Source organism: Accipiter gentilis, chromosome Z (assembly GCF_929443795.1).
Source record: "Accipiter gentilis chromosome Z, bAccGen1.1, whole genome shotgun sequence".
NCBI classification, from domain to species: Eukaryota; Metazoa; Chordata; class Aves; order Accipitriformes; family Accipitridae; genus Astur; species Astur gentilis.
Window position 1 is genome coordinate 8178912 of NC_064919.1, and position 14719 is coordinate 8193630.

General features: G+C 37.3%; 1 protein-coding gene across 1 annotated transcript in view; it reads right to left on the reverse strand.

Annotated features, from left to right (window-relative positions):
• The window catches only part of ATG10 (autophagy related 10), a 79932-nt gene that overhangs the window by 9581 nt on the left and 55632 nt on the right, over positions 1 to 14719 (reverse strand). Inside the window, exon 5 of the mRNA XM_049796421.1 lies at positions 12202 to 12299. Within this exon, the coding sequence (XP_049652378.1) occupies positions 12202 to 12299 (98 nt within the window). The remainder of the gene's footprint in view (positions 1 to 12201; positions 12300 to 14719) is intronic.

A 14719-nucleotide genomic window follows, 5' to 3' on the forward strand; every position in this document is an offset into this window, starting at 1 on the left:
GACTACAGCTTGCAATAAAACCATCTTTTCCTTCAGATAGAGCTCTGGTCCCCATGCTCCATGTACACATCAATTCTATATTGCGAACTTATTGCTACTTACATTGACAGCTGCAGATTCTGCTGAATGTGACAGCTGAATATGTCTACAGCTTGATGCCACAAAAACATCGATCTCGCTTTTCCATTTTTAAAGCTATCAGAACTATCAGGGTGCATCCAAAACAGGAACAATACCTCTATCCACTATCATTGAAGACAGCTTTACTTCTCTTGTATAAAGTACAGTGCAAGGTAACAAGTCACAGACAAACCCTGTTTGCCAGAAATCAAGTGTTTTCAAGGGTGGCAGATGGAAATGGGTTTAAATCAGAAGTTTTACTTTAGTTTACTCTACATCTTTAGGCCCTTCCTATTTTAGGTGTATTCAAAAGATAAATACATTCTTCATATAGTGATTTCTATAACTAGGAGAATGATAACAACAGAGAAGACTGCCATAAGACCTGATGTGCATACGTGCTTTTTGTGCAGAGCTAGCTTATTATTGTAATACTTCATACTGCAGAATACAAATATAGTAACTAGATGACCAAGACCTATTTCATATTTCATCCCCAAAATCTGCCTGATTCTAGAACGTTTCCAGTTTTGAGGGGTGGTGAACCTTTTCTACAATTTATAATTTTATTATTTTCCGAAAAGCTATTGAATAGCTAACACAGGATTGTTGAAAGGCATACCTAAGAGGTAATGCAGGACAACCACAACATTAATCAAGAACAGCCCACACTGCTGAGATATACTTATATATTTATACATTTTTTTATATATATATATATAAAGATTTGAATTATTAAGAACAAGAGGAATCAAAGCACTAGGTGACGCTCAGACAAAACACTTTTTAAAGCTTAAACTTCTCACAAACATGTAACTTGCATTTAGGATTCTTTCAGAAAACTTTATAGTTAAAAATTGGCAGGTCCATAGTTATATTGTCAAGAAATGGCATCTCAGCCATTTTTGTAAGAAAATAAACAGATGATTCTTCTTCCATGCTTGCCAAAATAAGATTAATTCAGTTGTCACCATTTTAGTTATGTAGCATATAGTCTTAATTAATTACTATTTAAAATCTGTTCTTAAGACATTCATCTAAGGTGCAAAACTGAAAGATCCAACAAGCTGTGGAAGTATGGAAAAGATACTGGAGACAGATTTTCTACCCTGAATAAAAAATGGTAAGTTAAGAAAAAAAATCCATACTGGCATTTGACAAACGTGCCCCAAAAGGGTTCATTTTATAATCCCAGGAATTCCCGGACAAAAAGATATTGGGAAGAGAGATTTCATAAGACTTCTGAGTTTGAAACACTGTAGGCAGCAAATGGGATGGCATATACTCCTACATCCTCTTTATAGTTTATTGAGAAGGTAGTATGACTGATAACTTTAACAGTCAGAAGACAGACAATTACCACAAGGTAATGAATGGAAAGCAAATTTCTGCTGCAGCAGAGCAGCAGAACACTAATATAACTATATCAAATATAAGGAGGCAATGATGTGTCCATAGAACTGTGACTCAACTCCCACTTTGAGCTCAGGCCAAGGGAAGACTTCCCTTGTTCCTCATCTCTCCCTGTAGTGGCAGATGTCTGTGCTCTCCTCCTCCAGTCAAAGCATCTTGCATTACCTATCATTTGAAATAACATTTGTTGGACCAAGTACTCTGAATCACTATTGAAACAAAATATCAAATGTTCTTGCACAGACACAGTAGGACTGTCAATATTCAAGGTAATTCTCCTGATGATGGACTCAATATAATGCTACAAACTTTGTACTACCTAAAAGTCAGTTCTGTCACAAGTTTGCCCAAGGTGCTTACGGATCTCTAAATGCAGCATCGTAGGGTCAGAGGTTTGAACAGGGATTAACAACTACCAGAACAGCAAATGCTGGTACGACAAAGGTAGGCAACAGAAAATGGCAAAAGGACACTGAAACTGTCTCCTGCAAGGCTAAAGTTCCCACCTTAGGACTGCAGCTAAATGCTTTGATGAAACTGGTATCTAGACTTTGATCACATCAGTGTCTCGGTCAACACAGGACTGAAAAGCTGACCTCTCTTAAGAGCTACAGCGTACGGAAGCTTGAACCCACCATTTCTATAGGAGCCATAGCTCCCACTCTGCAGGGGATTTTGGGTGGTCTCTGTCCTTATTCTTGAATCAGGCTGCTACGCAGTCAGAAACACAATACACAAAAAGAGGAGCCAAAAAGGGGCTCTGGCTGACTTTCAACTTCAAGGGCTTTCAGCTGGTTTTGTGAGCCTTGGAATTGTATACAGCTTCAGATACAACTCTGACTATATGGAGTAAATTAATCTCCTTGGATGAGTTCGCTTTCTTTTTTGAACCTCAGACTGCCTTAAAATTTAAGTGCCTGACTACATTGGACCAATGGTCCACCTCGCAATGCATTCTGTCTCCAACAGCAGCAGTTGGAAAGGCTATTTGGGGAGAACATGAGCCTAGCTTCTTTCTGTGGTTCACTCCCCTTGTACTGCTCCAGCATATCTGCTTTGTTAAGGATGATGGAGGGTACATTCCTGCCTGGTAATTTTGCATCCATTTATGGACAAGTGGTCTCATGAATTTGTCTAAATGCTTTTGAGCTGCTGATACCATCTGCCTCCACAACTTGAGAGCACAGGTGCTTAGGTATAAAATGCTTTCCGCTAGCATGGATGCCTAACTTTCATTTAAATGGCATTTATAATGCTTTTTTTTATTTAAAAAAAAAAAAAATCTGCCAAAGGGCTTGACCAAAAGCCCTTGCTGCAGAAAACAAAAAGGGAAATTGTTATAAAGTTTTCAATGCCTTGTGACCATACCAGTTGCCTTTCAAACAGAGCTGAATGTGTCATATATGATATCCACTTCTTTCATATTGTGCAATCAATGTTGTTGTCTATTTCAGAATTTTTTACAAAAACATTCAATAAGAGGAAATGTTCAGTAATCAGCTTCATTTCAGTAATGCATTGTCAGAAATCATGGCAGGGGAAAGACAGAAGAACAACCCACCTCAGCCTACAAGGAGAAATGCCAGACCAGGCAGGTAACATGCTATTATAATGTTTTCCACAAAATCTCTGCTTGGGAAGCTCTGTGGAAGCAAAGCCACTGCTAGATAAATTATCCGTAAGTGCAATGTGTAGCACTGAAACAGTTTTTCTACAGAAGTAGCAAAGAATCAAGAGAATCAATACTATTACACTGTAATTAATTCAATTAATTATATATCTGTGTGGAAAGTATTATTGAATCTTCATTTCAGAGTAACTGATCAACTCAAGTAACAATAGTACCAGGACTTGAAAGTCTATCCTGAATTCTGACCCCGAAATTGGCAGGATCCTCCTACTGCTTATTATCTCTACAAGTAAATTACCCATTAAACCTCTGTATTTATTCTACATCATTTAGTATTAGTCCACTATTTTTTCCTCCTATGAATTTAGTCAGACTAGGTTTATGTCCATTAAGTCTTACTGGGAAAAGCATGATTAAACTGTAGGGTAGCTATACATTATTGATTAAAGCTTAGTTTTAAAATAAAACCTACTTGCTAGCTTGTACAATACTACCACTTGGTTTAAACTACAGAAGTTCAATACATCACAGAAAATTTTAGTTGGAAATAAATACCCACCCAGCTTTCCCATTCTTAGATTTTCCCCTGTGAAACAGCTTTCCAGTCTATACTGGTAAGTCACCCTTTCCTCAGGAAGTTGTGCTAATAATTTTCCAAAAATATTAGCAGGGGATCCATAGCAACTGTTGATATGACCCAAAATGATTTAAGAACAATCTTAGCAACCTTCTGTTAAGATAACTGTATACAGCCTCCCCCACTTAGCAAAATCCCACAATATGGCAAGAAAGATTTGTATGTCTAAGAATAGCTACCTACACACATTTTTCAAGATGACTGAGCCATAATGATTTAAATCCTCCCTACCACAGTTTCAGCAAGATGTGCCTCTACAACACTCTATCAATGTGGTTTGTTCAGAGTTTTGAATCTTTCTGCTTTTCTAAATCACACCATTAACATCCCTGACATTTTAGAAATAAAGTTTATTGATTTTTCTGTTACCACTGTTATAAATTAAGTGATGTAATGGACAGGATTATTGAAGTACTATAAAGAATACATCTTCCAGATTCTTAACTACGTATTGAAAAAAAGCAGACTCTGGATTAATATAGAAATAGTGCAGTTCTGTGCTGTTATTTGGGTAGTTTAGTTGACTACTTTTTGTATGACAGAATGGACATATAACAGAGATTATACTACTACCTGCTAAGTATAAAATGACAGAAGAAAAACACCTCATTCCGATGAAATTGAGAAATAAATGTTGAGAAAAAAATAGACACAGACTATTCTGAAACTTACAATCAGTACTTTGTGAGACAGAGTTGCTAACTCATCCATTTTTGTAGTGGAAGTGCTATTAGTAAATGGGAACAGCTTTATTCATTGCAGATGAGGACTCAAAAAAGGGTTGAATAGTCTGCACCTGAAAATGCATGAACAGTGCAGAAGGAAACCAGAAGAATCACCTTTAGTCCTAACTTGACTAGCATTGGTATCAACTGTCCACAGCTTTTTATTTTAAGGGTTATATAAGGTGAGCCTTTAAGCTAAGACTTGAAGCACTGTGGAGGATCTTTTAATAAAGCACCACATAGACAACAATGATCTCCCATATTTAAGAATTTATTCAAGGTTATAGAACAGCAGGAACACACTAAAGGAGAAATAAACTTTGAAGAAATGTGTATTTGCAGAGATCGCTATTCATAAGTTAGACCATTAGGTTTATCTTTTCTGCAGTGCCACAAAGGAGAGGCTCATGAAAAAGTTTTATGAGAGACACAGTGACGGAATAACACAATCAATGTGATCACAGGAAACGTCTCATTCTTAAGAATCCTGAAGGTTTTTTCACCCTTCTGGAAGCAGAATTTCAGACTGGCAGATCTGAGTTAATATAATCCTGAGGCTTAGATTTGCACTGTTCTCAGAAACTGCCACATATACAGTTGGTATGAGAATGCTCTGAATGTCTTTTTCTGGAGAGACAGCAAAGTGCTAAACAAGCAAAATGCTGATTTATAGTTGGCAAATCCAGAACCAAGGTATCACACAAGACACATGTCCACTCCCACAGCTGGGGGGAATGTTCTGCACACATACCTCTGTGTCAGATTTTGGTAAGAGAAGTAACTGCATCTGAACAGTTTTGGTTAAAAAGGGCAGGAGGGGAGGGATGTATGGATATATGTGCTCTGTAACTTCCATAATCCTTCAGAGACCCGACTCACAGATTAGTTTTTTAGACTATTTCTGCAGAACCTTCAAGTCACCAAGGTTTCACTCTTGTTTTACTGGGCAGTTTTTCAACTGCTGAGCCTCTTGTAATAATGCCATTTGATTTCTATCCTTGGATGTTTGATTTTACATTCCAATCTCACTAAGCATTGATTAAGCCTTAGCACATATACTTGATTGTGTTTATGACTTTGTTTTCTCAGGGGAAGGTCAGGCTTTATGACAACAACACCCTGTTAAAAACAAAATTTTTGGTGGTACCTGGTACTGACTGTGATCAGGTTCATCCATCAGGTTTAAAATTATCTTGCTAGTTTGCTTCCACACAGGAAAAAAAAAACTAAGACATGGACTTGCACAAGTGACAAGAATCAAAAATGGACTTGGGCACATATGTCCAAGGGCTTGTAACTGAAATTCGTGAAGTTATTACTCAGTTTCATTGCAGCCTTACAAATGCATGTTTCTCAGTCATGTCTCTCCCCGCAGGAAAAAAATCCCACATTTCTGTCACTAAGCATGTGCATAAACAACTGCATCTTGAAAAGATGATTAGTTTATAGCCTGTGCCCCGATATGAGTCCCAGAGTAAGTCTGTGACAGCAATGCAGGTGGCCCGTAGGCATTCATGCAGCATGCCTACAAAAGCAGGTCTCGCACAAACCACATCAAAAAGAAAGACGAGTAGGCAGTTATACCTCCCTTTACTCTACAAGCAAGTAGAGAACTCACCTGAGACACAAGAGACCTGGATTGAAATTTCTTTTCTGCTTGATTTAGAGTAAATCTCTTAACTTCCTAGGAGAGCAGTTCACCACTGACCTACATGGTATTCTGAGGCAGGAATGCTTTACTTTCCCCTGTTGAAGTTGTTCTACTTTGTACACATTTTTACAAATACCCATCAGGGCAAAGAAAGGATGAAAAATGAGCAGTGCATTCACTCATTTTCCAATCCAGTAAATATTCTACTGGTTTTAAACAACTTTCAGAAGGTGCCTGGAAAGTATATGGGTCTCAGTTTATCTTCTAATAGGTGACTGTATACATCACCAATCCAGTACCAGGTCACACTCTCTGGAGAAACCAATGACTCAAAGGGATGTGGAGACTACACTATTGTCTTGGTCCTTGATGCAGGTACTTCAAAATAGGTTTGAAGCACTTAGCCACAGCAGGATGAAAATTCATGCACTGCTAATGCCTGTCCCATACCCATTCCAACAAAAAAGGGCTTCAGTCTTGTAGACTGTCATCTCAGCAACTTTTCATAGACAATCAGTTATCTTACAGCTGGAAAAAATGTAAACATGGATCAGTAAGACAGCTGAGCATCTCTGTTCATTTTTTAAATTTGTATTTTCAAATAGTTCAATTATTATTTGAAATTTTGGCCACTAGACATACATTAAAATTTTCAAAGCAGCTTTACTGCTGTATGCAATAATGCATATAGCTTATATGGAAGTATGTATGTAGTATTTAGTGAAGTTATTATGCTCTTAAATCTTCATGATGACTAGGCCATAATTTTGAAAAGCAGGCTTCTAAAAATCAGAGGAAAAAATTTTATATTCTCAGGTACTTATGGGCTCTATATTTCCAACTTCTGCAGCAAGGACCTAATACCATATGGTCTGAAGACAGAAGTTCTGGCTATAACCATATAGTTAACTTCTGCTGCTTCACATCTCCCAGTCACGTTGGGAGAGATTGCCAAAACGATAAAAGGTAAAATGTAGCCTTTACTGATTTAACTAAACTTTAGTTATCCTGGTTTTTTAAATTCCTGGTTGTTAAATCATGCACTACCATGTGGTAAAATATATTCACCTTTATAATCAGGAAGATTTCTCCCCCTTTGTTTCACTTCTATTCTCTATTCTCTGTTCTTTGTTTATGAACCTTTTTCCTATTCTTGTGGGTTTGTTTCTTTTGAAATTGCCTCATCATTTAGCATTTGACCATGGCACTTTTGGACTGCTGCCAACTTAACTATGCCTCTGGTATATTATACCTGGATACTAATGTGGTGGATCTGCTGTTCAATTACACAAAGAAGGACCATTATGTTTGAGGTGTTTTACACAATGCCACTATGTACTTACCTAAAACTGTACTGGACTTCTCTGATGAATATCAGAGTATATGTGAGAGAAATATCTGTCTCTCTTGTCACCATCCATTACCACAATGACTTACTTCATCATTCTTTCGTCTAGACTTTTCTTCCCATTTACTATAACTTTCTTTTAGCTGGATACATTTGCCCGAGTTTTTGGAGAATGCATCTTGTCTTTGTTTTCCACTATTAATTGAAATCTCTCCAGGAACCTTAGTGTTATTTTTACATTCATCCTATTTGCAACTTCTCTCAGTCTGACATACATGTCTTTTTCTCCCCCCGCTCTTTTCCAAACATCTAGATCTCTTATTTGCTTTTAAGGCTGATATATAACTGGCTTAGTAAGTACTTTTAAAAAGCAATGCAGTCAGGAAAAACACCTCAGGCTGGCTGCCTGAGGAGCCCAGAAGGTTACCCAGCATGATGGTATGGGGGGTGCGGGGCTGTGATTCCATCCTAAGTCAAGCTGAACGGCAAAATCCAACTGAGGAAAGCTCTGTCTGCAGTTCAGGAAAAGCTACAAAGACTTGGAAGGGAGCTTCTTGTAAAGAGTACATTTCTAGCATCCATTAATTTGAAAAGGTGAAGAGACATTCTTTTGTGTAGAATGTGTAGAGAGAAATAACTAATACAGGATATCCTCAAAAGCACTCGCCAAGTTACAAATAAACTATTCAGGACATAGGCATGCAATGTCTGCAATTCCATTTCTGACTCTTTCCAAAAAGAAGCTAAAATCACTGTTGGCAATGGTTCTGAAATGCAACAGTAACACATAAATACTCTTTAATTTTCCTGTCATTGCAGAATTAAGCTACTTCCAGCTCACACAGATCTTACCAGGTGTGCTAAATTGATGTCATTATAAGCCATCAGGAAATACCCACAGAGACCTGTAGCAACATTTAGAACTTTTGTTAAACAGCTGTGTGTTATAATTGATTTGTATTATTTAAAACAGCTAAAGCAAGTTATCGCCGGATGTAGAAAAGGGATGACTGAAGACTCCAGGGAGATTTAACTTAGAAGAAAGCCAATCATAGGAACTTCATTTGAGCATTTTAAGGTTATTACTAGAGGAAGTGCAATTAAATCATCACCATTTATCAATTATCATTATAAAATACTACGCAACCTTATCATGTTAATTTATTTATGAGAAGGTAACCAGTTGACTTCTGCTTTTTGCAAGAAAAAATCATCTAGTCAGTAAAAATATTTGAAGATGCTTTCTCTCTGAAAATGCGCATGACTTTCCACAATAATCAAAAGTAACTAAAAAAGTTCAAATTTTACCTAAAATTTGCTTTTGGCAATTCTTTGCAGCTTAGGCAATGTCCCAGTTCGTGATCTTAGATATATTTTACCATAGAGAGTATAAGCCAAAATATAGTTGTATCAAAAATGTGCACAGGCATGGCACCCCACATTTCATAAAATACATGGAATATAAGTCCCAAATGATTAGTGTAATATCCTGGATCTGGGAGAAAAAAAGGCAGTATGACTTCCTTTTCCTAATCTTCCAACTATTGAATCAAAGTGCAGAATCAGCAGCTAGTTAAAAGTTAAGTAACATTATGCATGGACAGTGCTAAATTCAATTTTTCTTTCCAATGGTGGATTGCTTGTAGAATTTAAAATTTGTATCTGTTTTGGAACAAAATCCTAAAGCTTTTCTTTCTGCTATCCATGTGTACTGAGAGTTCAAGCCTGATTCGGTGTTTTGTCCAATGACTTGCATTACATGATCTGTGTCCCTGCAGGCAAAGCCTAACCCACATAACAAAATGGGTCAGCAGAAAAGCAGAAAAATGAAGAGAAAACTGTGTTTCAATTCAGAACCCTGATTCATTTGAGGGGGAAAAACACTCTTTTTCTTGTAGACCTAACTCTTGCTTTGATCTGAGGCTTGCAGGCTAGTGCTTACAGTATGTTTTTATTATCTTTCATAATTCCTTTGAGAACACTCTGATTTTTATTGCTGTTTTATGTTTGGACTGGCATATGCATCTCTCAGTTTACAAGGGGAAGGGTTTGTTGCACCAGTGGTTGCTGCCACTGAAAATACAATAGTGTTGACACTGCTAATTGTACTGGTGCTTTCCTCTGCTCCGATTCAGCTCCAGAGATCTACACTTCCACAAACCATGCATTCCTTTGTCTTCTCATCACTTGACTGAGTGACCATAAGCAAATGCACCCTCACTACCTGGTGCCTTTCTGCTTTCATCTCAAATTAAAACTGTAGACCTCTTCTTAAAGCTGCTTTCCCGGAGGCTCTCTCTTGCAGCCATGTGGGAAAGTACATTTTCAATCCAGGAATGCAGCTGAGGCCTTTGGACCAAGTCCAATACTGATGTAAAGCAGGCTAACCTCACTGAAGTCAGTGGAATTCAACAGCCTTGAGCCACAGGTACACAGTCTTCAGGGAGAAGGTGTATATACCAATGGTGTAGAAAAAAACCTGAAGTAATTCCAAATTACGTAGTGGGATTGCTCAAGGATCTTAACTTCTCTGGCTTCTGCTGCCTGCCAGCAGTTCCACTATTGTGCTATCAGCCTGAGGCACAGTCTATATAACTCTAGGAACAGTTTACTTAGTTTGTAATCTCCTTATTTAATGGATAGTCACCTTGATGTTATGTTCAATACTATTTTGCTGCTACAACTTCGCTAATTTCTCCAAAATGTTTTTCCTTACATCTTTGTCACTGGACTCACATTGGCTGAATTGGCTCTGGAGATGTGTCACAGAAACAACAGGTTTAGCACTCCACACATTTCACCACCCATAAAACCTGTTTCTGCAAGCCTTTGTGTGTATGTATCTCACACACATCTCTAGTTATGAGATGCAGGACAGTTTCACTTTACTGTTCCTTAAGAGGCAAAAATAATCCCTGGGTGGGAGTGACCTGGTTTTCCTTTTGGCTTCCACCACTCTGATTTTACACATTCCAAACATATTGTTTATGCTTTATTCTCAGTAGTACTGCATTATGATTTATTACCTATACAGAGCTGTAGGTTCTTGCAGTGCTCTGCAGACGAATAGAAAGAGACTGTGCTTTCCACAGAGGAGCTTGAACGTGGCTTCAGGCCACAGTAAGCGTAGAGAAGGCACACCAGCTCTCAAGTGCACATAGCAGGTTCTCCCGTACATTTTTGCAGGTGGGAATATAAACTACCCACAAGCCAGAACAGCTTAGCTGGGAAATACCAGAGATGTCAGCCCTAAAGGATACCTGCCATCTTACCACAAGGTTACTGGTCTCTGTCTACTAGGAATGCAAGAAGGTGGATGCAGTGAAGGCAAAGCTAATTAAATCCTCTGCCTCTCTATGCAGAAACAGTCATGATTCAGCTACACATCTGAAACTTCAGCTATAAATCACAAAACTTTACTGAAAAATCTGAACTGCAATACTTTCTTGTGCAGGAAATCAGTTATCTGCTACCATATTACATTATTTTATTAAAACCTAATTTTCTCATCTTCATTCAGCAGTAGAGAAGTCAGGTAATTAATACTTTATGTAAAAGCATGTATTACAAGTATCTGCAAACTCACAACTGGAATTCAAACATGCATAGCAAACATCAGAAAACCAATGCTTGTTAGGTTCTCAGGGAGCTATTATAATATGAATAATAGTCCATGGCTGCAAAAACATGAATGCTGCTTGCGATCTCATGACTGAGTACCATCTACAAATAGGCATCCTGTAATTAAATTGTATTAGTTGAATTAAGGAAACACCTGTAGAACTCAGTTGAGGTTACATCCCTGTTGTGCCAGCTACTGTGGTAAGAGACCTGTGTACCTGGAAACAACTAAAATCAGAAAGTCAAGGAAGGAAAGGGAAGGAAGAAAGGACACATTAGTAGCTTTGTCTGATGATAAAAAATTCACACCTAGAGTTTCCATTCTTTGTCCAAACTTACCGTGGAGGCCTGGGGCCGAGGGAAGAAACCAGAGCAACCAACTCAGCTCTGAACATCTCACTCTTCCTTGAATGAGTTTAACTGTTTTCAAGAGAGCCATCATGGCAAGTCTGGGAATGGTTGCTGAAATGATCTGGTGATTTTAAAACCACTTTAAATAAAATTATTTGAATAGCTTTAAAAGAAGGCAGTGATATCACAGTTTACTAATCTGCTTCCTCTTGCAAAACACAGCATTCATTAACTACTGATTCTTAAGGACATTAGTCGCCAATAACTCATTATTTGACTGAGAGACCAATTTTCTATCCTTCAATCCTAAGGATTGCAAGTCTATTTAAAATTGAAAATTACACAGTCTTTTTTGGTAATTTGATTAATAGACAATCTGTGAAATGTTACATTAATTTTACTTATATAAATAAGTCTACTTTTGTATTTACCCAAATCCATGATTACTCAGAAACTGCCTGAAGTTTTCAGGATTGGCTTTGGAAAAGTATTTTAAATAAGAGATACTGTCACATTAAGTCTTACATGGTGAACACCTCTATAACCTTCAAAATCCAGGACTGAAACTATTGTTGGTAACTGGCTGAGCACAACCTCAGTTAGACTTTTATATATTTTACATGTGTCCAAGAGGGGAATAAGGCCATTGAGGATTCAGGCGTATATTGCATTCATCAATTTTGTAAAGGACCAATGGTTCCTCACCTGCTGTGTAATAGTGTCCCAGGGCCCCTCCAGCAGACGAGCCTGGTAGCATGCATGAACACTTTTCCATATTTCATCCAGAGTTAAAGGTCTTCCATCTGGGCGAAGGGGAGGAAACAACCACTCACAGTCAAAGCTCTTAAGCATGCTATATCTTGAATACAGAATAGCAAAAGTAAGTCTGAAAATACTGATTGTCTGGAAGAAGATGGCAAAAATAACAGCAAAATGTGATTGAGCCCCTTCTGGCGTTGCTCAAATCCTGACTGAAGGTGCATATAAAACCACCCTAAATTCCCTGTTTACCTTCCTTCTCTGTCACCTGAGAGTAACAGCTTACTGTTCTGGTTGTAAAGTGTGAAGTTAAACTAATTTTGTAAAACACTGCTTGGGTAAGATAAATTTAAAACCACTAAATAATATCATAAACAGTTATCTCACATAAATACACACAATTCATAGTGAGAGAGTGGAAAACATCTAAGGAACAAAATTCTGCAAACAAAATTCTGCATTTTGGTAACCTACATGCCCATAATTTTTTCTTGAGCTGCATTTATATAGCATTGTTGCATCAGGTTTTTAGTTGTGATGTTAGAATTATGCCAAGATATTAGTGTCAACCACTTAGAAAATAAGCATGTTAATTTTTCCTGAATATTTGTTTTTGACAAACAGCAATAGAATATTTTTATATACTTTCAATAAGTAGATTCATCTTGGCATTTATTAGCTGTCAGAAAACATTACCCTGTGATAAATAGTTTTATTCTACTGACATTTTCATGTCTGTAAAATGAACAAGATTTATTCACCCAATTAACATTTGAATGCCATGTTTAGATATAAGTTAAAACCAGCTGCCTACAGCCTCTGTTTTATCTTATTTTCCACACATATTTATCAAAAAGCACCAAGTTCTGATCTTATATAAGCACCATATAGCAGAAGCATGTAGCAAATAAAATATCTGAGGGGGTAACAGCATATTAACTAGCTATACTATGCCATCCTTATGAGCGTTGAGACTTGTCAGACCATCATGTCCTCTGTCTTATGATGGCAGGCACCAGCGCTGTGCTGGAGATGGTCTAACATTGACTAAGAAATTTGTTACAAGAGCCTAAGTTAACTTAAGAAGGATGTATTTATGCTCAGAATCTGTGTGCAGGTAATACGAGATGCCATGCATACTTGCAATTTTCTGTTTTCTATTCAACCTGCAAAGACAATCCAGAGAAAGTCCAAATGTAAAATTTAGAACACACATTCTAATGCAAAATTTCATTTGCCACTCTAGATTTTGTTCTGTACAACCTTCTTTGTATCTGTGAGTTTTTATAATAACACTTGAGCAAATTCAGATCATACACATGGAATGGATTACTGTGACTCTAACTGTTAATCTCATTGCCAGAACTGAACCATTAATCATATTACAGTTAAAATTGAGTTTTGTCTTTACTTCATGCATTTTATTACTTCATGTATGAGAAGCACTATATCTTCCATTATATTTCATTATAGAACTATTTTCATTTCAGAGAAAAATACAAATATATCCAAACTGAAAGTTTCACTTCACATCAGAGTGAGGTCACAGGTAGTAAAATACTTCAATAGTTAATATAAAGTAATTCAAGTGTTTCACACAGGAAAAAAAAATTGATCTAGGCATTCTGATTATGCACTTATATACTGAAATATGCTTGGACTTAAATTTCCCTACATTTTTAATCTTCTGCACTATTTTAATATATTTCACTAAGCTTTAAATGAGTATGAATTAAGTCTGTTTTTCAAACTGAGTAAACTTTCATACATGCTCCCAAGTACTGTGTTTCTGTAAATTCTTATTTAACTGACTAGCTCAGTTTTCTAGATGGGAGGCCAGATGCAGCAGGACAGAGCAAGTTATCAATACTTAAAATGGATGTGAGGTTCAGCTACATAGCTGGGAACTGCAGGACCCTTGCAAAAAGAGACAGGGTGGATGGACAGTTTCCCCATCCTCTTTTGTGGGATGAATACCTGAAAGCCTAGTGTTTTCTCTCTCCATTAAAAACAAACAAACAAACAAACAAAAAAAAACACCAAAAAAACCCAACAACACACAAAAACCACCAAGATCTTAAAACGACTCATAGAAGGACTGTTTGTTAGAAAGCATCTGGGGAAGAAGAAGAAAGAGTTTGGAGCTTTTGCAGTCTGTTTTGGTTTTGTTCCTGTTTCAGTGTCAAAAGATAAGTGTGGACGATAAAACCATTTCAGGTAATCTGGCTGGAAGCATGTTTTAAAAATCCTCGATTTGTGTGACTTTGGTCATCTGCTTAGGATAATATAAGTGAATCCATTTTATTCGCAAGCTCCCAGATTTGTACAAAACACACATCTGTATTCTTCGGGCATTTTTGGACCCCTTTTTGTAGGGTTGCCAGCATTCACATGTTTAGCAGCCCCTGTTACACATTCTTGCTACCCACTGAGACCTCAAATATCCAGCTGGGCTGACAGAGCA